Raw genomic sequence first — 27,528 nt, 5'->3', positions numbered from 1 at the left:
ATTCTCACTCCAAAAATTTGGAACATTCCTTCAGTACCAAATTATTTGAAAACCAAACAGTGAACTCTGAGCGGAAATAAATGGTAATATTTCAGGAAAATTTTCAGCCCTGGAAACTCCAATAAATGATTTTTTTTTTGAGAAATGGTTTAATCAGAACCTTTTTTGTATTTTGTCTTTATTTTTATCTTTTTATTTCTTTTCTATTATCTGTCATTGTCTTAGAGGTGTTTCAGAAATTACAAACCAAAACGCATCCGTTTTAGTTTGTCACAACTTAGAGACAACTGTTTTACCTCCTGTAATGCGTCAAGAGGTTTGGAGTGTGTTCATTTGACAGCTCTCATGAGAAGTCACGGTTGGTTACTCGAGGAAATCAACCAATCTGGACCTAATAAAATAACCAAATAATAAGACATCAGAACGAAATAACACTGGAAAGAGAAAGAAAAAGAAACATTTTCTGGCGCAAAATTTGCCTCTATATTACATCACCGTCGCATTTTAAAGTTTAAAAGAGCAAAGACCTCACGGTAATGCTTGTATAAATGACATAATAAAAATGTACCACCTGCTGAAGGGAAGGAACCGTGAAGTTTTTTACTGGTACCAGCTGACCTCTTGAGATTGCTCGTGTTTAGAAGCAGTGCAAATATTGACCGATCAATAGTTTTAGATTTTATTTAAGAAATGCAGCGATGGATAACGCTTAAAAACCGATTATAAATCTGTTCTCCGCGTATTTGGAAGAGAAACATTGTTACCATAGAGTTGATTTGTATAACGTTTACGAGTGGACGGGCTTTTTGTCTAAACGAAAGTTACGAGCTTCACGCTTTTTCCATTTGGTCCCAAAACAAATACTTTTGGTGCACGCTTTAATTGTCTGCAAATCAATGGTAGACCTTGTTTCCAAATATGGATAACGTAGTCGAACGACCTTCTGATTGGATAGAATTGCGACGCCTTCCGACCCTTTACAACCTATGAAGTCATTGGCGAAGTAGGCAATGCTCCAGGCTTCCATCCTCGTCTGCTGCGGGTGGTCCGCTTAAAGACAATCTTGGCCTGATTTAATATTCTGAGATAGCTTTTGACTGGTAAATGTGAGAGAGAAATATCAGAATATTTCGCGTTCAGTTCCGTCGTCTAAGGACGGCTTTATCTCATGTGAGATGAAATTTGGTGTACTTCTTATTCTTTGCCTGGCATGGTTTTCCCAGGCGTCGCCGATTTCACGTAAGTAAGCTTTTTATTTTCAATATTTTTGGCTAAGATCAGAGATCGAACTCAAAACAAGTTGGACGCGATTGTATGGTGGCTATAATCCGATTACATTTGACACTATTCTTTAAAACAACTTGTTTTGAGCGATCAAACTGAAAAAACGGCTTAAATTTCGTTCTTTCCCAGCGACTGTTGTGTTCGATGGAAGCATAAAGAACTCCTTTATCCAATTAGTTGTGATTGTTGAGTTCATTAAATATGTAGCTGGCCATGAACAGAAATAGAAGCTGAGATAACGTGACTCGAAAACTTTGAAGAGCTTTTAGTTATCTGGAGTGTTTTAGCCGTTAATTTACGTTCGTTCTGTCGCGTAATATTTAGGAGACAGACAAACTCAGCCCTTGTTAAGGCTGAGTTTTCCCAACTCACAAATTAAATATGTCCAGAGCCTATGGCTTGTTCCAACACAAATGGTACCTGGCTAAAGTACTCTTTGTAGTGCAGAAAGAAAACAGACATTAAACGTTGGACAATATAAGTCAGTTATTCAATTGGTATCATAGAAGGTGAATTAATTCCAGGACGCTTTAATGAAAACATTTTCATAGGAAAGGCGTTCACTAATAACAGTGTTGAACGATTGCTGACGAAGATTATATTTCGTAGGCATGTGTTCAAATTTCAAATTTTGATTTACGAACGGAGTGGGTGAACATTAGTCAAGGATTAGTTCACTATATAGCACTTTTTCTCCAAATCAGTCAAGGTATACGACTCATGACACGAAATGGCGGTGTAAACTGCCACCTTTGGTCGTTGGTACCATGGGTCAGCGTGTCTGAACATGTCAGGTGGAACACACCCAGAAAACCTCTCGATTTCATGTCGTTGTTGGGCAAATGAAGGATTAACAAATTATTTCAGTTATTTTAACGGGTTTAAATTAGCTTCGGGCTTATGTAATTAAGAATCGGAGCAAAATTGAACAGTTTATGAAAGGTGTTACTCTCCTCTAGGTGTTGATGACATTTGGTATGTCTCCGAACTATTAAAAGAAAAAAATGGGGAACAAAGGAACAAAATTAAATCAAGGAAGACTTGTAGTTTTGTTACAATAATTCAAAATGAGAGGAATCGATATAAGGAAACAATTCGATTACGCGAAGTGTCTGTGTGAACTTCATTGACCCAGCTACCTGTAATACATGCTGTTAGAGCACCAGTTTAGACAAGTTTAACTCACTCTAAAGTTCGTCACAACAATAGTTTCAAAGAAGAAAAGCCAGATCTTTTTAAAAAATTTTTAATGTAACGTTTTTATGGTATTCTCCCGTAGATATTTGGTTTTAAACGCATCAGGGTCTACAGGAGGGTATATCGATTTGTAGGAGAGTGTAGGTCGTATAGTCAAAATCATGTCTATGCATGAATGTATGGCTTTTCTTAACCTCCAAAGTAAAAGACAACTTTAACTATGATAACTAGTTTATATTAGAAAAACAACGTATTTTTAAATTGAATCGTCCTTTACATGATTCTACACTTCTATGTCGATGAGCAGACCGATAAAGAAATTGCTTTAAAGGAAATCGGTCCGCTTTAGCACCTAACCGGAGGAAACTTCCTTTACCACCTTCATTTAAGACGTAAAGCTCATGTAATGTCAGCCTTGGGACTGGGAGACTAACCAAGAGTGCACATTAAATCCTCCGCCTTTTAGAGCTTACTTCATCGTCTTTAAGGCATGTTTAAAGGCATGACAGTGTACGCCATTGGATGTGCGGCTCAGTACGTGAACAGTCATGTTTGAATGTAAAGGAAACTGCTCTAGAAGCCCGCTGGAACTGAGCACCTGCCTAGCAGTGAAACACGCCCTTTAGAAACACCAATACTGAGACGTAAAACCATCATAATGCGTGCCAGCAATTTGTAAGAACGAAATAAACTAGCACAACATATCATAAATTTTCTCCCCGTCATAGTTTGCTAATCGTGTCTGGATTACAATGTTATTTGACATTATTTTCGTAAACTATTCTGCCCTGAATCAATGGGGTTCCCCATTTGTGAACGATGTCTTTTTAGTCACGAAAATAGTTAGATATAGACGTATTTCATTTCTTGGTGTCTCTATGGTAATCCCGAGGCATTGCAAATCGGTGAACGAATAGTTCATTGAAATAACACAATTACATCAACACAAGTTCCAAGGTCTGATAAGTTTAAAAATTTTACGAACAAACTGATAAGAAATGTGACAGAGTATTAAATCAAAACTTATTCTACAAATCAAGCATCCACGATAGCGACTGAACTGAAAAAAAAAATTACGTTGCTGAGATTCTGTTCGCATTCAGCACCTGATTACTTGTAAAAAACGTGCTTTAAACATGACAAATCTGAGGAAACTCCAGTAATGAACGAGAGTGCTTAGTGTTGGAGAGGGCCAAATTAAATGCTGCATCATTTGTCGCGGATTGGAAATTAGTGTGAATGTTTAAAAAGGTTCAAGGAATATCGCCGATAAACTGAGCACAGTTTTATGACCAAAACCTTTAAGACTTGATCATGTCCTTGCTGGTTGATCACAAACTGACAAGAAGATATTAGTCATACTTCTCAGTCAGGAGAATCAAGTAGAAAATGAGGGCGATAACGACATAGATTGAAAAAATATCTGCAGCCAGTAATAAACCAAAACCAAAGCTCCCTAGCTCGTTGTGCTAAAAGGAACTATTCGTTAAGGCGGTTGCAATTCCAACAACTTGATTCAACTTAACCTTCCAAAATGTCAACCTCCCCCTTTTTATTGCATTACTTCCACTCTTCAGAACAATTTCGTCGAGGTTTTTCATTATTATAAGCAAAGACAAAGCCTCTTTTTATCTAATAATAATCGACTCATATCTTGCGTCCACAGGGAGAAGAGAAAAAAGAGCTGATGACTTGGAAGCCGACAAAGAAGGTAATGATGATTGACAGCCATCACTATCCGGAGAACATTGAAATTATATTTACACCTAATATTAATTTGAAAGATGAGTGTGAAGAATCCACCTAGCAATTATTACATGTTGAATAAATTTTCCTTTTTCTGCAGTTAGAACAATAATTTCTGCTATAGTGGACGCAATTCTGGATGGAGACAAAACTCGTCGCTCGGAAATACCGGGTAAGGATACAATAAACTCCGTAGCTATCAGTTGTTTTTGGGTCTAAGCAACGAATTTCCTTACCTAAAAACCCCAGCGGACTCTCTCTTACGCCAGTTACTTGATTTTTCAGACGAAGAGGACAGCGAAGAAACAAAGCCATCCAACACAGTGAGCAGCTTAATTCCCGACACAAGCAACGCAGAAACTACAGATAAAATTATCGACAAGAATGATAATGAACTTACAAAGAAAAGAAGAAGTTTTATTCCAATAGAAAGCAAGTTAGAAGTACAACCTGCTTATGAAACAGAAACAAAAGAAACCGCTGATAGTATAAAAGCAGACGCTGTTGAAAGCGAAACGTCTGGTGACGTTCATTCGGTAGCTTCTGGAGGTAGAGAAGAATCTGCGACCGAGAATGACTCCCAAGAGAGTGCCGTGAGTGGAAGTGCCGAAGGTACTGAATGAATCAAATGGCTCACTTTTTGCTTTTGTAATCATTAATAGGTAAAGGTAAAGTCTGCATGCGAGCCAAGTGGCCATCAGGCCGGAGCTTATCCCGGTTTCTGTAGCATGAAGCGACTAGGAGTATTTCTACTCCCCCTGGATGGGATGCTAGTCCATCGCAGGGTTACCCCCAGCATTAAGTTCGCCGGTACCCATCTATACACCTGGGTGGAGAGAGGCACTGTGAGAGTAAAGTGTCTTGCCCAAGAACACAACACAATGTCCCCGGCCAGGGCTCGAACCCGGACCGCTCGATCCGGAGACGAGCGCACTAACCATGAGGCCACCGCTGAAATATACTGCAGCATTCGTTTAAATTGTGGTAGAAAATTAAGTAGCAGCGCTAAACTGCTTTATATATCTGTTTAGAATATTCCAAAAGAAGTGACATTCCAAGAATATTTAAGCCCGATGATGCCGAATCATCAGAAAAGACGGAAACTTCTGAAACAGTAAAATCAGACGAATCCTCAGACCCGATCTCTAGTGGATCCGGAGAGGGCTCGTCATCAGATGAGCCCGAAGAAGTGAAAGAAGTTGCTTTGTCGACAAAAGATGTGGAATCATCTGGTGACGATGTCAAAAGAAACGTCATTCCCACAGAAGTGTTTGAAGAAGGTATTACAAATTATGACACTTGATTCAGAAAACGAGAAGGGGAAAACACTAAAAGGAAATGTGTTAGTTTTGTCTAATGATATTGCAATCAAATAGATATGGCAGTCGTTTTAAGACGACGTGAACGTCAGTACATCATAACAAATGGCGCCCAATGACGGGACCTGCTTTCAAGCTCGCATCAACTTTGTGATAAAGGCCAAACATGCTTTATTCTGTGATTGGCTTCCTATTATTATTTTCCTTTTCTCTAGAACAGTCCTACTGTAGTGATTAGTTCCTTTTCAGAAATTGACACTTTTCTTGAAAGGTTTTCCAGGTATAAACACCAACGTGATACCCGAGCTGTAGAACGTTATTATGGGTGAAAGTTGGCCATCACTTAATCGAAGGTTATGATTTCTTCATTACATGGCGCTGAAACATTGTAACCTCCGATCTAACAGCGTCGAACTACCACTACCAATGATAATACTCTTTCGCATTTTAACATCTTACTATAACAACCTTCTTCAGACAACTGATGATTTATGCCGAGTCAAATTGGCAAACAATTGTTTCGACTGTATATTTTTCTTGTTATGTTATTTGAAAATATGACGAGAGTTCTTATCTCCCGTGATTAAGTTAATGAGACTGGAGATGGCGACGATGAGGAAGAAGAAATGGATGGTTCCGGTTCCACATCAGAATCTGGGGATGCAGAGGATTTTGAAGAATCTGGTGACTCTAGTCAAGGAGAGTCGGAGGGTAACAAACCGAAAACCGCCACAGCGGAAGATGAGGCGAAGAAAGCCGAAGATGCTAAAGTAACTTCGGGATCGGACGACGAAAGTTCGGCATCGGGCGATTCTGGAGAATCAGCGGAATCTGGCTATTCTGATGAATCTGGCGAATCTGGTGAAAGTGGAGTGTCCGGTGAATCGGAAGATGCTGCCGAGTCGAGTGAATCCGGTGAGTCCGGCGTGTCAGGTGAATCAGGCTATGCTGCCGAGTCAGGTGAATCTGGTGAGTCCGGTCAATCGGCTTATGGCGATGAATCCGGAGCATCGGGTGAAAGCGGAGACGAATCAGAAGAGGACACGGACTTGGTGAAAAGAAGTAAAATACCAAAAGAAGACAAAGGTATGGTGGTCATTACATGACTTTTAAGGTCATTGATTTCTGAAACGAGCGAGAGCTATTAAAGAGCACAAAATGTCTATATTTAGAGCATACCCCATCACGTTAGCCTTGCAGGTCTCGTGTTAATGCGACCAGTTGTAGTCACGTAAAAGACTGAGTGACTGTTAGTCGCTCTTAAAGACAAAACTAAAGCAAAACCGAGTTTGTTTTTAAAAATTACAAAGCTTCCGTCCTTTTGATTAGCTCGCCAAAAATTATTTCTTTTTTACAGAAACAGCTACCACTAAAGTAGAAGACAGCAAGGGGAACAGTGGCTCCGGAACAACAGAAGTGGTTGAGTCAGAAGAGAGTGGATCGTCTGAAGAGAGCGGAGAAGGCGAAGAGTCCGGAGACTGGGAAGAAAGTGGTGAATCAAGGGAATCAGGGGATTATGAGGACTCTGAGGAGTCTGGTGAATCGAATATTAGCAAAAGGGATGAAATTCCAAAAGACCAAGGTCGGTACACCGAGAGGCTACGCTAAAAGTCTTAGCATTTAGCCAACATACAATTAGTGGACTATTGGCAAACTCACAATCTGATTTGCTGCACTTGTACCAACTATCGCCTGATGCATGTAGGAGTCCCTCGGACATGCGATTACACGCAAGGTCTTACGTGTGTTATTGCAGAAAAAATATCAAACACCGGGCAATAAATCAGTTTTATAGATATTCGTCAGTTAAAAGATTAGCCACACGAGGCTACGCAATGAGGACCAATCTGCTTTCAATTTTGATTAACTTTGATAGACCTCTTAGGGTTTAAACGACTGAAGTTTGACTCAGCTCTTTGCTGTCCATCAGCCGATAGAAACCTTGATTTTGGCGTCAAATCCTTGAACATGACTTATATTGGTGGGATGTGTTTTAAGTTCTTTCTGGGTAAGATCTCCGGATTGAGTCACCATTACTCTTCTGACTGAGCTGAGGCCAGGAATTCCCGCCTTGTGGTCTGTCCTATAACCCATGGGACACATGCATTCTGTAACATCTGCCACTCTGGCAGATGTTACATTCATGCAGGATCCTGACCATCTCATCCTTTACTTTGATAATGGTTCCTTTAGGTTACCTGCTAATTTAATTCAGCAATAAAGGTAGGAAGACATGTCATTGATTATTCCCGCAATATTTATTTCAGAAGCGAAGGAAAACGATGAATCGAGTGCCTCAGGTGAGGCGGAAGACTCTGCTCAATCCGGGGACTACCAAAGATCTGGCGAGTCGGAGGAATCTGGAGAATCCGGTGAATCCAAGGACTTTGAAGAATCAGGTGAATCCGGGGACTTTATAGAGTCTGGTGAATCCGGGAACTTTGAAGAATCTGGTGAGTCCGGGAACTTTGAAGAATCTGGTGAATCCGGGGAGTTTGAAGAGTCTGGAGATTCAGGAGATTATGAGGAATCTGGTGAATCAAGTGATAGCTCGATATCCAAGAGGAGCGAGATACCGACGGAAACTCAGAAAGGTATGTTACACATTTTATATGGTTGTTTGTAGTTTGGCTCTTGTATTTCAAGAGGGTGTCGTGCAATTACAGGTAAATTTTTTTCGATAGTTAGAAGTGTAGTGTACAACATTAGAAATTGATTGTCTACTTAAGAGCAAGATTAAACCTCTGGAAACTGATCGGTAAAGTTTGGAAAGGGTCGGGTGTTCCGTAAGGCTGGAGTTTAAGATTATTTCTATTCCCTCCAAGATGTGATGCTTGTCTATCATAGGGTTACTCCTAAAGTAAAATTCGCTAGCCTCCATTTCAGTTTACACCTAACTGGAGAGATAATTCGACAGTAAAGCGTCTTGGTTCGAGCCCGGACCGTTTGATTTCAAAGTTCAGCGAGCTAACTAATATTAATAGAGCTCTGCGTCTCCTGTAACTCCAAACTGTTAAATACCTCTCTATATATCCAAAGTACGTTTTCAATCTCATGTTATCTTGCAGCCATAAAAGAAATCACAAAAGTATCAGATGCATCAGGTGATGCCAGTCAATCCAGCGCCTCACAAGAAGACAAACAATCTGATGGATCTGGAGATGATTCTAAATCTAAAGACAATGAGCAATCAGTTGAAAACAAACAGACTGGCCTACCAGAGAAAGCTGCAGAGTCCGACAAACTTGAAGAAACCAGTCAGACCGACAGACCGGAGAAATCTGACGAATCAGCTAAGACAATGAAGGTCGACCAATCGGAGGAAGCTCAGGGGTCGGACCAATCAGGGAGCGAATCTGGAGAAGCAGATGAAAGTGGTGAAAGCGAAGAATCTGGAGAAAGTGGTGAAAGCGATGAATCGGCCGAGTCTGGAGAAACCGAGGTCACAAAGAGAGATGAAATTTCAAGAGACGACAGCGAAAGTGTAAAAGGTATCGTCAAAGTGATCTGCCGAAAAAGACAACTACAAAAATCGTGACTCATAATTATACTTTTGCTCGGCTGAATAACACCCCCATCCTTTGAGTCCAATTTTTCCTCGTTTTGATAAGCACGGTGAACGTAAGATTTTAAGCCCGTGTTTGTGACATCACAAGCGGATACACGCTTTTCCCCACCGAGTTGACCCGGATGGACTGAATTAGGACTGCTACAAATTCGCTTGAGTAAATGACTTGAAAAATAAGAGATAGATCTTCCGGAAAGCTTCTAGACTGCGGTATTCTCCGCCATACATCTAACCAGCACATGTTAGAGTAAGCGAATGTAGCAAAAGGGAATTACACTACTCATCTTTCGCCTCTTCGGCGCGAACCAGAAACAAGCACATGCACTTGGTAAAAAGAATATTTTTAAGGTGACAATAGACTAAAAGCAATTAAGAATCATGACTTAGGAAATAATGACGAACACAAAATCACAACGAAAACAAACTGCATTATGTCATTCCAAAAGTGTCTACCCATTAATGTTTCTTTGAAACTGGTACATGTTATTTACAGACTCGAGTGCTTATAGCGGATCAGGGCAGAGTTCCGATGAAAGCTATGAGTCTGAAGAGTCAGGTGAATCCGGTGAATCCGCTGAGTCTGGTGAATCCGCTGAATCTGGTGAATCCGGTGAATCCGCTGAATCTGGTGAATCCGATGAATCTGGTGAATCAGGCGAATCCGGTGAATCTGGTGAATCCGGCGAATCCGGTGAATCTGGTGAATCCGGTGAATCAGGGGAATCTGGAGAGGGAGAATTATCGAAAAGAAGCAAGATACCGGTAGAAGAGGACAAAGAAGGTAAACAGAAACAAACCTAATAAATAGGTAAATAGTTAAATCGCTTATCTAACAACCTTTAAAGGAGCTTAATTACGGTATTTTGAGTTATTTTGGCCGCGTACAGAACTACCTTGAACTGAAGAAAACCTGAAAATAATAGTTCACTAAGATGGAAAAACAGCAAAGAGATAATAGTAGACCATAAAGGAACAAGGATTGTTAAGGATGGAGAAGATTGACACGGATTACAAAAGACGAACTTTGCGGATTGCTTTAACAGCGTGATCGACATAAGTTTACCGTGAAGGAGGGTATTGTGAACATACCGTGAAATAGAGCAAGAAATAATTTAAACTTCTATTATCAATATAAAATCTCCATACAATTTTAGACCACTCAGATGAATCGACCATTAACGAGAGAAATGCGGAGGAGTCCGGGGAAAATGGTCAATCAGATAAATCAGTCGAAAGTGAGGAAACTGCGGAGAGCGCTGAATCTGGTGAAAGTGAGGAATCTGGGGAGAGCGGCGAATATGGTGAAAGTGGAGAGTCTGGGGAGTCTGGGGAGAGCGGCGAATCCGGTGAAAGTGGTGAGTCTGGGGAGAGCGGCGAATCTGGGGAAAGTGGAGAGTCTGGGGAGAGCGGCGAATCCGGTGAAAGCGGGGAATCTGAGGAGAGCGGCGAATCTGGTGAATCTGAAGATCAAGCGATTTCAAAGAGGAACGAAATACCCCAGGAGCAATATGGTTTGTAAATATCTTTGTCTTAGTCTGAGTATGTAGCTATCTTTAATTTGGAGGATGCTGTTACAATCTTTATGTTAAGAATAAATTCAACACAGATGATGTAACTTGTTGCTCTCTTTCAACATGGCGTCGAGCCTATGATCTTTCTCACTCATGCGCACTCAATCCTGTTACACAGATGCTCATGCGCAATAGTCAGTGATATTACCAGGATCATATTTTATAAGTATCTTTCAAAAACCTTTGAGGTCCTCTGAAGTTTTGGTTTTTCTCATGCAACAAATAATATTCTGCAATTCCATAATCGGAAATTTTACGACTTCAAGTCAGTGGATTAAAATCGTAATAAATGCTGCTTGTGCATAATTCATGCTCAAGACTAAAACAGGAGTAACCTTCGCCATTTTGTTTAGTCATAACTGGTTTGCCGCGAAAGCATGCCAAGTCATATTTTGTTTTCCTATACGACTTTCTCGAGATATAAACACTACTGTATTTATCGACTATGACGCACTCTGCGAAGACGGCCACAGACAGTCCGTAGATCAATTGTGTCCTCTAAATACCCAAATACCTAAATGACTGACTGACTGACTGACTGACTGACTGAATGAATGAATGAATGAATGAATAATATTTATCATCTATTTTGTGCCTAAACCGATTATTTGTCTACGTTGCAGATTTGTCAGAGTCTGAAGAATCTGCTAAAAGTGGAGAGACTGGCGAGAGCGGCGAGAGTGGAGAGAGCGGAGAGAGTGGCGAGAGTGGCGAGAGTGGCGAGAGTGGCGAGAGTGGCGAGAGTGGAGAGAGCGGAGAGAGTGGCGAGAGTGGCGAGAGTGGCGAGAGTGGCGAGAGTGGAGAGAGTGGAGAGAGTGGCGAGAGTGGCGAGTCCGGTTATTCAGCGGTTTCCGGTGAGTCAGCTGATGGGGAAATTGCCAAGCGCAGTAATATACCTCAGGAGCAACACGGTACGTGCACATCTTATCATTCAATGTGTACACGAGAGCACTTATTAGAAAAACAAAATAAATGAGTCTTTTACTGATACTCAGTATGAAAATTAGGAAATAGCAAAATTTTCCTTGTCATTACGAAAACACAATTACAAGTTTGGGGAATGAGAAATGTCGTGGTGGCATGAGCCAAAAGCAAGTGTTTCCACAACTTCAATGAACTGATTCACCTCAGGAGTGCTTAACAACTCAATAGTAACACTCTGAGAAATTGTTTCCAATTAAGGTTAAATTTTAATTTAATTATCACAATGTAAATCCTCTTTGCTCGCACAACCATTTTGTCAATTGCTCCCGCTTGTTCTGTTTTACTATTTGAGAACTTGAAAATGATTTTAGCGTTTCAATCGAAATATAGAGAAACAAGTGGGGATTTCGGAGAAGCGGACATGCTGTGGGAATCCGCGCGGGCGTTTCCGCAACCTTTTCGAGTTTTTCCAAACTTTTACGAGATAGAGAAAACAAATAATATACTCCCAGAAAAGAAAAATTAAACCTAACTCGAAAATAAATTCTGTTCCCTTGTACCATCAATACATCAACAGCTCGTGCTGGTGTGGATTTCTATCGAGTAACAGAAGTAATGCTTTTAGTCCGTTCTCTTAGACGTATTTCTATGACAGAATTATAGATAGAGGTTTATGAACAAAATTTGTGCATTTGTTTCACTGACATTATAGAATCAAGAGATTCATCGGGATCGGCAGATTCACCTGAATCTTCTATCAAGTCGGACAAAAATGACGAGTCAGGAGAGAGCGAATCGGGAGAAGCAATAAATTATAAGCGAAACTATATCTCGAGGGACAGCGACGACACAGAAGATGACGATGATGACAATGAAGATACCGCTGAGGAAGATAGCAGCAACAATGAAGACACCTCTGTTAGCGAGGAAGAAGGAAGCGCAGGACAGGACAGCAGTAAGAGAGGCAAAGTAATCACTGACACAATGGGTGACTTCGCAAAAGCAGCACTGGATAATAAAATTGAAAGGAAGTCTGACATTGAACACAGTTTACCTCAGAATACCGAAGAAGCTCCAGTCAGCGATGAGGCGACGGAAAAAAATAAAGATAAAAAGACTGGTGCTGCGCTAAAGAATTTATTTACCGCTTTGGCAGACGGCGAAGTGCATGCCTCAGGCTCAGGAGAAGAGCTGGCCCTGAAAGACAAGTCTCAAACTACAAACTATGTTAAGCGAGTAAGTCCAGAAATTAGGGGAAAAGTTTGGTATGAAACCAGTTAACCATGTATGATCTCTTTAAAAAAATGTTGCCTTGTTCTTCTTCCCCCCTACCAATCCTTGACATCCTCGTAATGGACAACATAAATCTTTGTTTTGGTCACTGACCCCCCTCTAACCCTCGCCCTCCATCAATAATTTCATTTTAAGTTCGATGTTTCATATTTGGTATGCCAAATCAATGTACGTTTTCCGTACGTCTCTCTGTAAAGTAGGAAAGATTAAATTGAAACGATTGGAAAATGAAAGCAACCCTCTGAGAGATCATCATTCTTTATGAATAGCGCGTTTTCCCATGACGTCACGACAACCATATTGGTGTTCCAAAACATCAAAACGGCAGCCATGCTGGTGTATCAACTCCAATGGGAGTTGAACTCGTTTCTTACGTAAACACGTTCTTTTAGTCCAATAATTTTACATGGCTGCCGGCCACGTGAGTGAAAACGTTCTATATCACTAAACACACGTTGCGCCAAGTTAGCACTAAATAGAAAATTTGGGAGATAGTACAGGTCTAAATCAGAGTAAGAGTGTGGTGGGTCCCTCACGAAATAGCAATGTGTCAGATATAACGCTAGCAGCGAAGTATTTAGTAACTTGTTTTACTCACTTCGCCGAAGCTTATAATCGTACACTTTTTCTTAGGAGCCTGCTGAAAAACCCGAAATGAAAAGTGCTTTGGACGATATCTGGAACCAAGGTATGACTGTAAATGAACAAAGGTTAGCAGGGGTAAGATAAAATCTGTGAAACGACTATAATTAGGTCACCAAATCAACGGTTTTGCCGTTATTGTAGTTTTGGTTGTCGTCATCGTCGTTGTAGCTGTTGTTATTAAATTTCTAACGCTGTTGTTTGTTGTTGCTGTTAATTTTGTTGTTGGTGTTCAAGCTTAGTATTCAATATTACTTAGAGTACAGTGTTATTTTACCATGAACCTGGTGAACTTAGGTTCAGGATTAAGATAACGACTTAGCTAAACATAATCTTGCCAACGTGGTTTATTTAGTAAATCATACAATGTATTTGTCTAATTTGTTTTAGATGTTTTTTTTTGTTTGTTTGTTTGTTTTTGTACTATTAACCTTCAGACATTCAAAAAAGGGTGGGGGAGGCAACCTCGTTTCCAGGGTCTCTTATCTTACCGCCCCCTGGAGCGAGCGAGGACCAGGGGGCTGTAAGATGAGAGACCCTGGGAACGAGGTTGTGGTGGAAGAATCAAAACTTTGAAGAGAGAACTCACTCTGTGATGTTGTAACTTTCAGTAGCTGTTCATTTATCACACAGAAAGTTTGATGTGTCACATATCCTTCTGCATCATTTGAAATGGCCATTGTAACCGTATTTTTAAATGCAGGTCAAGCCAGAGTTAATCCTTTTTGAAAGAATTGTTCAGGGTTTTTTTCCCACTTTTCTTGCGTACCATTGCAGAATTTATACTTGTTGCATTCTATTATTACTTTACATCATCCCCTTCACATTTTGTCCCGAGACAATAGTGAAATCCAAGGTGGGAAAATGACCAACAAAAACAACTTATTTCATCATGTCAACAAAAGATAGCTCATCTTGAGGAGCAAGGCGAGGATTATTTTTGCTGTGTCTTATTACATAATAGGCGAAGAGTGACTAAGCCAGTAAAATGTTAATAGTGATTGAATTACTTTTTTGTAATTAAATTAAAGATGACAGTGCCGCTTCTGATGCCGAGTCAGCAAATCTCAACCTAAAAGAAAAACAGGAATTTTCCCAGGTACGTTACGCTGTCAATTTAACATTCTTTTCCATTGAAGTCTATAATTTGCAAAATTGAATTAAGCTTGATTAAGCAAACTGCCAATGTATCATTTCTTTCTTCTTTTTTTTTCAAATTTGAAGCTTGCCGACACACTTAAGAAGTCTGTTCCCTCGGAAAATGCAGAAAAAGCTACCAAAGAAGTCGAAAAAGGTATTTTCTTTAGATGGCACTAAGAACCTTAAGTATATATGTATAATGCACTAGCTAAATATGGAGCACTTTTCACTCCCGGATAGTGTAATAGACAAGAAGTGGGAATATTTTGCTGGAGGGGCCACCACAATTCACCTACAAGCGGTTTGATAAAACGTACAGCAATTTAAACTGAAGATATTATCCTTGGCTTCTTTGAAGACACTATTACATTTCACATCGCATTCTAACACCAGCTATCAATATTAACGAACAAACGCTGTTTTCAACTTGAAAGAGGATGATATCTTTCACGATCACTGATGGCCACGCCTGTGAGGAAGCCAAGAACTTGTTCTATATTTTCAGAGATCGGAGAACGCAAGAGTGGTCGAATCGATCACGATGTTTGAAGTGCATAACTTAATGTGGCCTTGTTTTATCTTTGCAGATGTTGAGGCACTGGAAGGCTATGCTGACGCCCTCACGGAGGTTGGCGGTTTAACTCCAGAGCACCATAAAGCTATCGCTACTAAGCTTGCATTGGACTTAATGGAGGATCTTAATATCGACGAACAGCAGAGATCTGATCTGCTTCAAAAGGAGACCGCTTTTATTAAAGATGCAGAGATTGCATACGTTAGAAGTAGGTGTTCATAGATAATGTACCTATCAGGCGCAAAAAAATTCCGTTTTTTTTTTCACACTTTATTTATCGTATAACTGTTTCCATGCTGTGTAGGTATTTACGGTCTGGCTGAAGCTCGGGTCCGAGTCACTGTATTGCGATTATAGACAAGATTATTTGCGTAGTACCTCTATTCTCTCTTTAACCAGGAGTAGAAATGGGTTACGGCGACCTGTTTAGGGCAACTTGACACAAACAGTGAAAGCGCTGAAAGCTGAAAGTGAAAACGAGTTATTCGCCTCAGGTTTCGGATACCAGAGACGAGCGCTGTCCTGTTGTAAGCCAAAAATGCTTGTAAAAACCAACTAAATTTACTGATCTTACTCGTAGGCAAGTAAAACCAAGCCGGTTAAATGCTTGCGATTAAAGTGACCACCATAACTTGCCTACACTTGTAGCCGAGCCCTTGATTTACGATTTTTCAAAGCACGTAGACACCATAAACTCTAGAGAGAAAGTTACGAAAATATGAAATCCGTAGAACGCTGTTTAGTATTTATCTGCTAACTAATTACACAAACTTAACCTCATGAAGCTTAGCACTATTCCTACAGTTTCCCCTTTCATTCTATTTTAATATTCTTTTGTTTTGTTTTCAGGCAGGATCGCCCAAGTCAAACAACAAATGATTAACTTTGCCCAAGACCACCCGGGTAATAAAGAAATAATTCGCACTGAGGCCATCAAAAGACTGGAGGACATTGTGGAGAAACTGCCCCTCAGAAAGTCAGTCATTGAAGCACAAGAACATAAGTTAAAGAAATCGCCGATGTTACAAGAGATCGTGTCTTCTACGAACAAGAGGCAGCTGAGAGAGAGAATCCGAAGAGCGCTAGCTGATTTTATAGCCGAGGATGTTGTATAAACCTGAAATAAGGGACAGCAGTGAAGAACGGACACAAACGACCTCAAACAGTGGTCGATGAATTTTAGTACATGTATACATTATGCATAACGCTTCAAGCCACACAGGGAAGACATATAGGATATAAACATTGCCTAAGATAAAATGCGTTTGTATAAATAGATCAGATAGCCACAAGCATAACTCCATTACCAACAATCAGATAACCATTAGCCAGCCATTGATCTTCTCCCTAGAATTACAGAACCTGATTTTTTTTTCATTGATTATAACAGTCGTATTCTATGGGTTCCCCTTCCCGTGGATTTAAAGCTTCAACTTCTTAAATTATATTAATTGTTAAAAAAAAAAAACGCTTTGATTTAGGTCTGTTACAGACCTATACCGCTACGTAAACTCAACTAAATTCTCATTTGCGGGACTTTTGGTTTGGTTGGTCAGGACAATGGGCCAAGCGGGGCCCGATGACGTCATTGTACAAGTAACAAAGAGTGCAGGGATTAAAAACACACGTAAACAACATGTGGGGAAGTTTTATTTTAATAGTAGCTAAAAAGTTACCCTGCAACGACACAATTGATGCTTGATAAATAAAAAGTAATGTCACTAGAATATATAGGTTTGTAGCTTTGTAGACAGAACTCATAAGATGTAAATTTGATCCAACGATGAATGTAAATAAATTTCTGGAAACAACTACTTTGACTCCAAGCAATGTATGTGATTTGTATTGTCTTGTTTATGGTTTAATGTCCACACTACGGTGGAGAAATTTCAAAACGCAGCTTCATTTCTCCGGTTAGGTCTACCGTCCACACTAATCCGTCACGAAAACGGAGCTTTTCGTAAACGCTCTTCAAACCGGAGGCATTTGAAAACACCGACTTTTCGTTTTCGTGCGGACGGAATACAATTTGAAAACAGAGCTTCGCGAAAGCGATGACGTCATGATAACCATGAGATTCCCCTGCCTGTGTTAAACACAAATCCAAAATCACCGCTGATGGTTGCGTGTTAAATTTCTCAGGCGAATGTGGATAGAAATTCAGAGTGAAACCTCCTTTTCACTGAATTTCTCCGGTGCAGTGTGGCCGGGGCCTCATATCCCCTTGCAAGAAACTTGGTTAACTTTAAGCTGTGAAGGACTTGTTAACGCCAAAAAACAGAAGTAAAGAGACATGGATTCGGATGATGAAAGTTATCAGGCGAAAATCTTCTCGTCGTTCTGGAGTATGCAACGGCATTTGAATCGCTCTTTTCCTCTGTGTATTGACGCGATTTCAAAAATAGTCCGCTATCAATTTTGGCACTTATTACAAGGAAAAAATAATGATGAAAGCGTTATTTGCCGGCTTTTGTCGGCCTGTATAGAGAAAAACTTTGTCCTCGGCCCTGTAACAGGATTTTCGGGCAGCGCCTTAGCTGCCTCAGCTTAGCGTTTTTTGTATGTGTAGTTAGTCCGTCATTTCGTCTTACCGTCGCACCCAGGAATTTTATAAATGTAATTTATTTTGCCTTCTGTACCTCTTTATGTACATTCTTTCACGTTTGTTTATCCTTGTGAAACTTCTCTTTCCACCAGATTTCTGTTTCAATTTTAACCGTATTGTTGTACGAAAATAAGACAATCAAACCCTTTTTTAAGGGAGTGACACTTAGTCCTATAGTTATAAAACTAAGGAACTTGTAGCCCTCTAAAAAAAATACTACGTATATAAAAAAATACAATTCAAAATTATTATCAATTGTCGTTCCTGGAGTCGTTGGCCAAATATTACTGCGAGACCTTTGTTATTAGTTATACCTAATACATTGTAATGACATTATTTCCAGCTAGGTTGGATAGCAGTGCAATCATCACAAGTGTATACACGCATGCACACGTAAGAAAAGTAGATATAACACAGGGTAGCGTGACAGTTCGTGTGCGTGACGCACCTCTCCGCAAAGGTCCTTGATTAGCAGGAAGGGGCCATTTTCTGTGTGGAGCACGACGCTCAGCTTTGTCACGTTTCCTGAAATGTAACACAGTAAACGAATATCAGCAGCTTGTGACTTCTGTTCCAGTAATAACCACATGAAAATCACACTCAACTTCATATTGGTGAAACAGCTTTTGGCTTTAACAGGATCATCCGATCGTACCTGAGAATATGTGAAGCATATGTTCTCCTGATCTCACCTCTGACTTCTACAACAACAGAACAACACAAACGTCAACTACTTAGTCGCACAATTACAGCTCGGGAATGGCTGTGGATGTAGCCAGTGTTTACACAAAAACAGATCTAAATTTGTAAGAGTTGTTTTGAAGGAACAAGTTACCAGTTAAAGAAATGAATTGATGCCATGATCATCACTATAGTCAGTCGGTCAGTCAATATGGTATTTATATCTATCTTAACAAGTCAGTGGCCAACTTATAACCACCATTTCTACAAAACAGTGAGAATCTAGTTTTTCAGTGTACCTGTGGCTGGTGTTATGTGCTGCACTATTTGCCTGCACAAAGGACATCTTATTGTTCCTCTAATGCCAGTCCTGAAGTTCAATTGGCGTAAACACGGATCACAGAATACGTGGTCACAAGAACACTTGAATGGTTCATACAACAGATCCAAACACACAGCACAGCAGTGTTGATCTTGATATTCACGATTGACAACCTTGAATATCAAAAAACAGAGGATTACAACCATGAAATAACACTAGGAACAGATTTTTTTCAAGGTCTATACAATGTACGCGTATGTAAAGACCCAGAGTGTTCTCAAAAAAACCCTATACAGGGGGGTAACCAGGATTCTTCAAAAGGGGGGTCCCACTGTGTCAAAGTGAGGGTACTCATCAGATTGTCATGTGGTTTTTGCCACCTGTTGTAGGTTGTTTGCTTAAAGGCTTACAAAAAGGGGGTCACAGGCACCCCAGCCTCCCCCCCCCTCCCCCCCTCCCCCCGCAGCTACGCTCCTGCTATAGTCTCTACTCAAGTCAAAGTGATTCACACTGTAAGAGTTTATCCCAGTTTCTTTTAGTACAAATTAGTAACTACAGTGGAACTGGTTGATACAGATGCCGACTCGCTCAGCACTTCACCACCCCTTGCTTCATTCTTTTCTATGTTCTTGTTCCAGTTTGTGCGGGGTCAGAATGCAGAAAAAGCGCTTTGTGCAAGAATGTTTGTTATGCAGGCTATGAAGTCCATAATACTAAAATATTTCATTTTCATTATTAAATTGAATAAATAAAACTCCCCAAATTTGTAGTAAGTGTGTGTACCTTTAGTCCAGTCATTGTTTCATCAAAGCCTTCATCAACAATCAAACAACTGTAGTAAGTCTTCTGATCTCCAGCATGGGAAACCTGTGGCTCAATTGCCAAGTCTGCATGTAAGTGTAGGTCGGTATTTTCCACTGACATATGATGCCTTCGTTTTTGTTTCCTTCTAGATCTCTGCTCAAAACTTCCCTTGTTGTTCAGAATGTGCCGTGTTTCCATTGCTGAAGAATCTGATTCCACTGGTGCATCCAAACATACACTGCAATGAGACAATGTTTGAGTTCTTTGATCAGCATCTGTTGAATTTCCATTCCCTGTATCAGGACATGTTTGATGCGATCTAACACCACAGCACTCTTCACACTGGTCAGTGATGCAAGAACCAATTTCCAGAGACATAGATGAACATGAATCTGTACCTGGCAGTGAAGAAGAAGCATTTCTTTCTAGAGGAATACTTATGCCACAAGAACTGGATGTAGGTTCCCTGTAGACTCTTGGACAAGAATTATGTGAAGATTCAGCTTGGCCATTGTTATAATGACTATGTGTAGATATATCTACAAAGGAAAATAAATTGTACACTCAGTCAGCTCTGTTACACATTCATCTGCATTTAATTCATGTGCCTCGATTCTTTTTGGGATGCATTATTAGACTACTGATGTGATTCCAAATTATGTACCAAGGTATGTACAGCCACTGCACGAATGTAAATTTTTGAACATGAACATATTTTGTAACATCAGGCTATATAGCGGTTCCTTATTTAGGCTGTAGTTTTACCTGGGAGTAATTCTACTTTAGGCTGGGTACCTACTCAATATTATAGGGTGACATAGTTCATTTGCTGAGCGTATTCAGCATAAGTCTTTGCACAAGCCACATTGGCAATTGGCAATTGGCCTCCACTTTATTGTCATTGTTCCACACTTGTATGTTTTTGAACAGTATGACTCTCAAAGGTTTTGAGTGCTTCAAAGATGATTGGCCACTAATCAATCAATCAGCCAATCCTTTAATTGAATTGGTAGTGTAGGTTATTGATAAATACAGTTATAATCATAAAAAATAAATGACACTTGTTACCCAACTGTTTAAATTGCTGAGCTTCTGCTTTTGACCATAATATACAAAAAAATAGGAATTGCAAAACAATGTACATAATTAAATGTAGCTTTTATTGACCAGCACACTTGCAAATTATATTAGTTAACATACATGACTCAATAGTGTAGAGTACCGTCTTTGTCCTTGAGCGATGTATATCTTGCAAGTTACCCATCTCCATAGTAAGTTCCCTTTTAATAAGTAAGTAATATGTCCGTACTTTCAACATTTCTACATGTACCCACCCTTCCCTTCATTTCCCTCATCAGGAGGATTGGAACACAAGCGAACTGGAGATGATGTGAACTGTGGTATGTCTCTATCACCTTTCAAGTGTTGACCAGCACACTCTTGATCATTGCCACCAAATGAGTGCACCACATTATGAACTACTGTTGAAGTGTCAGAATGAATCCTTGCTGATTGATCGGTACTGATGACAGGTTTCCTAATATCAAGACTTGTTGCCAGGTTTCTTGGCATAATAAGATCAACTCTACTTCTCTGAATCCAGACAGCAGGTATTACAAACTTTCTACAGTTACATTGTATTCCATGAATAAAGTCAAATGCTCCAATGCGGCTCTTGCATTTAGGGCAGTACAGTTTTCCTTCAGTCCACTGGGCCTAAAAACGTCATTACAAATATTTATATTTGAAAGTTGCAAGGAACTTCAAAAATAAGCAATCGAACAGACAGCACGGTAAACTAATTGTTTGGCCAGATAATGCCTCAACTGCATCATGAATGAAATGACAGAAAACACAACTTACATGCTGTGTAGCTCTACAGATAGGTTAGAGTTTATAAACTAAGAATTATCAGACTATGCCATTCAGTAGTGTAGCAGCTCTTGTAAGCTTGTAACTCTATTTGTGGTCATTGCAGCAACTGTTATTGTTTTGGGGCTAGAGGGCATTGTTTCTGTTGTTTGTTCTATTGTCCTCTCAAAGGGTTTCAAGCCATTCACGTGAGACTTTACTAGAACTGCAACAAGACCCATGCCATTTGCCATTTTATTAGCCTTATTTATTTATTTTTTTAGGTGCAGATAAGCCAGCAGTAGAGTGGCAACCACTGCCACATTGGGAGTATTGGGGTGTCTAGAAAACGAAGACCGAAGACCCCTCAAAAACGAAAATGTGAGTCCTAAGACCCCAATGTAAACCATCGGCGAAATTAGCACCGAATACAACATTTAATCGAATCACGCGTGTTGTGAACCCCTAGAAAACGAAGACAGACCTTACAGTAAATGAAGATGGAAGCGTGGCCTAGCTTTTTCCTAGCTTTTTTCCCTAACGTAAACCGATGTAATGCTGAGTAAATGTGACCCTTTTCGTAACAGCTGAGGAAGCTTAAAGCTGTGAAACATAGCTGGAATCTTTCGACAGCTCTAAAACATAATTTTTGCGCCAAAATGTTTATGTTTATCTCACGTGCGATGGCCGACCTTCGACCTCAATGCAAGCCATTGTTTTGCCACGCCACCATTGCATCTAAGCACAGTCTTAGTTTTACCATGAGCTTCAAAAACACAAATCTGTTTAACGCAAATTTCTGAGCTACACTCCCTCTCCAGATGTTTGAATCTTTTCACCAACATGCAAGACATGCAAAACAAGGTAAAAAATGTATTTGAATAACATGTTCGTTCATTGTTCACTTCTATCATGCAATTTAGGTCAACAAAGATAGCACCCTGCTGAACTTTCGTGTCGCTTAATTTAATTTATCATTGGGGATATCCCAGATATCCATTCAGACATATTCAGAGCTATGTAACCTTCGCGCAGCAAAACAAAGCAAAGCTGGCCCAACAGTAGCTGAAAGCAGTGGCGAATAAAGCTCAACATGGTGCACAACGCACGAAGTGATTCAATCTAATGTCGTATTCAGTGCTCATTTTGCCGATGGTTTTGGTCTTTGTTTTTTGAGGGTCTTAGTTTTTGTAATACCCTGGAAAGACTTGTCACGATGACTTTCATAAAATTTATCATTTATCAGGTTGTTTCCACACTACATGACTGATCGAAGCATTGTGACATCGATCTTTTCTCTTACAGATAGAATTTCGAGGGGGACTTCGTTTTCTTGGGATCAAGTCGTTTTCTAGGGGTCTTTGTTTTCTAGGGGTCGTCGTTTTCTAGGGATCTTCATTTTCGAGGTCTACGTTTTCTAGGGGGTCTTCGTTTTCAAGGTCTTTGTTTTCTAGGGGTTTTTGTTTTTGAGGTCTACCTTTTCGAGGTCTTTGTTTTCTAGGGGGTCTTCGTTTTTGAGGGGTCTTCAGTCTTCAGTCTTCAGTCTTCGGTCTTCGTTTTCTAGACACCCATTTAGAGTTGCCCATACATGTAGGTCTAGGTATAGGCACAAGGTCTATGGTAAGAGCACATCACCAGAGACCCCAAATGACTCACACAATGCAAGAGGTCAATAATATATTTTAAAATTAGCTTAATTATCACAGTTTAGTGAGAGACTTTCAAGGAAATATCGTGTTCATAATTTGTTAATTATCAAACCTCTTCCACACTTTCAGTGATCCAAGGAAGCATGTCTTCATCTCTCAAAAACCAAGACGAGCAGTTGTCGTAGATGGACAAATCTATTGGACTTGCAGCATCCCATTTCGACGGCCTCTGATCTTCATGGGACTCTAGTTGCTTAACGGAAAACAAACGAATACGGCATTTACGACAGCGAAAAGTTGGTTCGTCCAGCAAATGATCCATTGAATCAAGATCACTAGTTTCTTTGTGTTTTACAGAATGTTTGATCTTATGCAGTTACTACTCCCAAAATTTCCGCCAGAAATGGCCGCCATATTTTTTTTTCTATGGATTGTGGGATTTATGAGCCGCATGCAGAACTTGTCAGCGGAAAATGCTGAATTCAAAATGGCGGACGACGGTGCGAGATTCCAGACAGACAGAACAAACGTGGAAAATCAGCAAGAAACTGATGATGAAAAACTAGAGAGACAATATTTCTGGAAAGTTGTGGAAGCATTTTTATATTACAAGTAAGCTGACTTTTGTTCTGTGTGTAAAATCTTGTACTGTTGTACTTCACTGTGTACTTGCACGACTGAAACCATGTGAGAAATTTGTATGATTACAAATCGTAATATTTATTTTTGCAATCTTTAGGGAATTCTCTTTACGGAAACTTCAAAAGACCAAGGCGAACTTTAGGTTACTTCCTAGACGACATCAGGAAATGCTTCCTAATTTTAAAGACCATGTCAAGAAAGTAGAGAAATGCATTGAAGAGAACCAGAACTTCCTATTTAATATAGTTAGCCACACCAACGAAATGTTTGAAAATAGAGATCATACGAGAACTTCATCGGTAAGATGTATTAAATACACCCTGTATTTTGAGTATTGATGTTATTGTTTTCAAAAACCAAATACACTAAGTTCTTTGACTGAAATGATTATTTTTCCAAAGATCAGTCGGCATAAAAGAAATTGTCTGTTTTCTTATATTTGTTCTGGCACATGATTTGTTTGTTTGTTTGTTTGGCTTTGAACTTTTACACACAAGCAATGAAGATGCTACATGCATATGTAGCACTGATCATAGTATGGAATTTTTCAACATCAAGTCTTTGCATGATCTCTTTAGTGAACGCACCTGTGAAGTAGTATTTGTTAGTTTACCTTTCAGTCAAGATAAAGCTGTACCATGTTTGTACACTTATACATTATTGGGTAATTAGACTACCACTATGATTTATGTATCTAGAAATTGTGATTTCCACTGATCAAGGTTCCTAATGATCCAGCAAGCCAACCAATCAGTGGGTTTGACATGGAAAAAGTTACAACAACACTTAAACAGTTTGTGAGGGACTGGAGTGACGAGGTACATAACAATCATGTATATGTACATTTTTTCTTATTGTCACATAATACTTTTTTTAGATTAATTTAATAATGAATTGTTATTTATATGTAATACTGTGCAAGCTGCATTTAATGTTGTTATATAATTTTGTTATTGTTTGTTATTGTAGTTGCAGTCAACAGACAGTCTGTTGTTCACCTGATAAGAATTATAACTACATGTTTTCCTGATATATGTATGCAGTCAGGTAGCATTGCCAATCAGCAAAGGTTTTGATTTTGTTTACTCTCCATCTTAATTGGCAACTTGGTAATCAGAAAGTGGTGAAAAAGATGCAGTGAACCAGTGATATTATTCAAATCTTTGTTCATGTAAAGTGCATGTATATCTTTGTAATCTAGTGATAGGTTACTCTTTATTTAACACGTATTTGTAACTTAATAAATTTTTTTTTTGTTTCAAATTCAAGCAATGTACTTTACATGGTGTAAAATATTAAGTTCTGATTTTGCTTGTCTGTAGGGAAAAGCTGAAAGGGATGCTTGCTACAAACCAATTATTGAAGAGATTGAAAGACTTTTTCCAGGCACAGATTGGTTAGAGAACTACACATTTTTGCACGTTGTGAGCAACTTAAAGGTTTACATTTCAACGAGGGAAACCTGTCTGATCTCTTTGTACCAGCAGATACACATGTATAAAATGTGCAAAATATAAAATAAATCCCGAGGAAGAAAAACTCAAAATTGCACTTTAATAAATAAAAATAACAATAACAACAACAACAACAAGAGGAACAATTATAATAGTAATAATGATGGTGATGGTGATGATGATGATGATATTGACTACGAAAAGAGGCAAAAGGATAATAATGATATTAATGATAATTTTAATACTATTAATAAATAATATAATATTAAAAATTTATATAGCACTTGATTAGCAGAAAAATATGAGAAACTTAGGCCCTTCACTCCAAGTAGAACACAGGCCATCAACGACTCTCCTCCATCTCACTTGACTCTGGGCTCTGTCCTTTCTGCTTTGGCCCAGGTGGTACCATTTCTCTTTAGTTCTGACTCAGTGTCATGCCCCAAGAAAAATATGAGAGAAAAGGGACATTGAAAAATTAATAAGACACTTTTGAAATGAATAATGTTAACAGCAGAATAATCCTTGTCATTTACACTACTAACAGCTAATGGAACACTTACATTGCAGTTCCAAAAAAGATGTTTCAATCCTTGTACCGGGGGCAGGCTTAGCTAGACTGATGTTTGATATCGCAAAACTTGGTAAGATGGAATTTGAAGTGTTGGCCATTATGTTTCTTTTAATATGATATATGATCATGGTGGAGATGAAGCAATTATGACCAAGGGAGCAAGAAGATAAGGTTTTAGAAAGAAAAGACAAATCACATGACAGGGAATGCAGCAGACAAGAACAGAGTGAGCTTGCTTCATGGTATCATTCTCTGAAAAGAGTTGATACAAACTTTAGCTTAATTTTTGCTTTGAAAATTTCCTGATGCAAGCAGTCATGATAGATTTTGCAATAACTCAAACCTGTGCCACTCACAAACATTTTCACATGTAAATGTATCATGCAGTTACAGATAACCCTAGCAATATGTATGGTTCATGTAACTGTACTGATAACACACTAAATTAATTTGGTAACCTAACCATTGAATTTTTTTTTCAGGATATAAATGTCAAGGAAATGAGTGGAGTTTGTATATGCTTTTTGCCTCACACTTCATTTTGAACAGGTGTCTGAGTTTTTTTCTGATAGTTTAGTTATTGCAAGCTCCATGTACATGTGGGTTAGAACCGGTTCTTTTTTATAATATCTCTGTATTTCTACATATCTCAGTTTACCAAACCATTTCTATTTGTTCAGCTCTTTCTCACCATTCATTGTAAGCAAATTCAGGTTGTTTTTGGGTGTCACTGATGGTGTATCAGAATACAACGTGTTTTAACAAGAGGAAGAAAGATTATTCAAACATTTGATCGGTGCCAAGTTATTAAGCTACACAGACGTTAATAAAAGTAATTTTGTTCTGTTTTAGTTCTAAGTGACTCTTCTCCTCTTGACTTTCTGCTTTGTGTCTTATACTGTTTCTTTTTGTCTGTTTTTTTGTTTGTTTGTTTGTTTGTTTTTCTGTCAGAGCACCAGGAAAATATCACACCACAATCTACCCATATATACACCAGACATGTAATAACAGAAAGTCTGAAGATCAAGTAAGATCAGTTGTAATCCCAGATGTTGATCCAACGGATGTACCACCCGATTTGAATTTTTCAATGGCTGCTGGAGATTTTTTGGAAGTTTATACTGAGGAAGGTACAGTGAGTCTGTCAATGTATCTTATACTTGCCAAGGGGCTCTTAAGAATAGCACCACATGAAGTAGCAAGAAGCATTACTACTCCTGGCAGGGGGGGGGGGAGGGGGGTGGTGTGAGAAAAAGGGTACAGGCCCATTCCAGATTTCCCCTACCCTTGTCTTGACATATGCTACTGATGACAGAAAGAGGCTCTTTTAGAGTCTCCCAAGAACATAACATTAGGACAATGTCACAGCACATACCCTGTCCAAGGTCTCTAGATCTAGAGTGTAACACACTATCCATTGCACCGCCAGCCTTCTACAAGAGCCACCCCTCTGAGGGTATTGCCGCACTCTGTGCGACATAACTTATCATGCAACTGACGTATAAAATATGTTTGTTGGCAGTCCAGGACCAATCATTCTGGGAACACTTGCGGGTCTAGTGAGAAAGTCTCTTGTGGTAATCAGCAGCCTTGTCCACATTGGTGGAGTGACTAATGTCAGTGTCATGCCAGATTGATTTGTGTGTTGTGCAATCTTAGAATTACTTTAATTTTCTCACAGGCAAAAA

The 27,528-nt window shown here is 39.4% G+C and overlaps 3 protein-coding genes across 4 annotated transcripts in view; 2 read left to right on the top strand and 1 right to left on the bottom strand.

Moving 5' to 3' along the window:
* Positions 1-129: 129 nt before the first annotated feature.
* Positions 130-23,492, bottom strand: LOC110057256 (E3 ubiquitin-protein ligase RNF180-like). 2 transcript variants are annotated; one of them, XM_089275766.1, is made up of 7 exons: positions 23,283-23,492; positions 21,005-21,386; positions 19,650-20,209; positions 18,844-19,039; positions 18,519-18,564; positions 18,312-18,388; positions 130-391 (listed from the first exon to the last, which is right to left on the bottom strand). In XM_089275766.1, exons 1-7 carry the CDS (start codon positions 23,490-23,492, stop codon positions 354-356), a joined length of 1,509 nt encoding a protein of 502 aa, XP_089131892.1. In that variant the 3' UTR covers positions 130-353. The 2 variants fall into 2 exon arrangements, with proteins under 2 accessions (XP_089131892.1, XP_089131891.1); XM_089275765.1 differs by lacking the exon at positions 130-391 and having other exon boundaries at positions 16,898-18,388.
* On the top strand, positions 1,000-17,072 carry LOC110057255 (uncharacterized). Its single transcript, XM_020763843.2, has 18 exons — positions 1,000-1,239; positions 4,148-4,192; positions 4,328-4,399; positions 4,513-4,839; positions 5,259-5,507; positions 6,135-6,632; positions 6,904-7,128; positions 7,814-8,140; positions 8,615-9,037; positions 9,608-9,895; positions 10,269-10,625; positions 11,309-11,596; positions 12,322-12,845; positions 13,536-13,590; positions 14,576-14,643; positions 14,769-14,838; positions 15,272-15,466; positions 16,108-17,072. Exons 1-18 carry the CDS (start codon positions 1,176-1,178, stop codon positions 16,371-16,373), a joined length of 4,341 nt encoding a protein of 1,446 aa, XP_020619502.2. The 5' UTR covers positions 1,000-1,175; the 3' UTR covers positions 16,374-17,072.
* Positions 23,493-23,528: 36 nt separating the features above from the next.
* LOC110057268 (protein-L-histidine N-pros-methyltransferase CARNMT1-like) overlaps positions 23,529-27,528 on the top strand; it is a 5,476-nt gene continuing 1,476 nt past the window's right edge. The window contains exons 1-7 of the mRNA XM_089275769.1: positions 23,529-23,782; positions 23,910-24,111; positions 24,535-24,630; positions 25,135-25,208; positions 25,837-25,910; positions 26,323-26,389; positions 26,792-26,970. Coding sequence (XP_089131895.1) covers positions 23,529-23,782; positions 23,910-24,111; positions 24,535-24,630; positions 25,135-25,208; positions 25,837-25,910; positions 26,323-26,389; positions 26,792-26,970 — 946 coding nt within the window. The remainder of the gene's footprint in view (positions 23,783-23,909; positions 24,112-24,534; positions 24,631-25,134; positions 25,209-25,836; positions 25,911-26,322; positions 26,390-26,791; positions 26,971-27,528) is intronic.

Source organism: Orbicella faveolata, unplaced genomic scaffold, assembly GCF_042242905.1.
Source record: "Orbicella faveolata isolate gen_17 unplaced genomic scaffold, um_ofav_v1 contig_1, whole genome shotgun sequence".
Classification (NCBI taxonomy): domain Eukaryota; kingdom Metazoa; phylum Cnidaria; class Anthozoa; order Scleractinia; family Merulinidae; genus Orbicella; species Orbicella faveolata.
Note: the sequence above shows the minus strand (reverse complement) of the source record. Positions and strands in the feature narration are given on the sequence as shown.

Coding starts and splice junctions, on each gene's coding strand:
- LOC110057255 (XM_020763843.2), top strand. CDS start 1,176: ATGAAATTTGGTGTACTTCTTATTCTTTGCCTGGCATGGTTTTCCCAG. Junction 4,840..5,258: donor CGTGAGTGGAAGTGCCGAAG/GTACTGAATGAA, acceptor ATATCTGTTTAG/AATATTCCAAAAGAAGTGAC. Junction 15,467..16,107: donor AGAGATTGCATACGTTAGAA/GTAGGTGTTCAT, acceptor TTTTGTTTTCAG/GCAGGATCGCCCAAGTCAAA.
- LOC110057256 (XM_089275765.1), bottom strand. CDS start 23,492: ATGGATCATTTGCTGGACGAACCAACTTTTCGCTGTCGTAAATGCCGT. Junction 19,040..19,649: donor AAACAATGACTGGACTAAAG/GTACACACACTT, acceptor TTGATATTCAAG/GTTGTCAATCGTGAATATCA. Junction 18,389..18,518: donor TATGCTTCACATATTCTCAG/GTACGATCGGAT, acceptor GTTACATTTCAG/GAAACGTGACAAAGCTGAGC.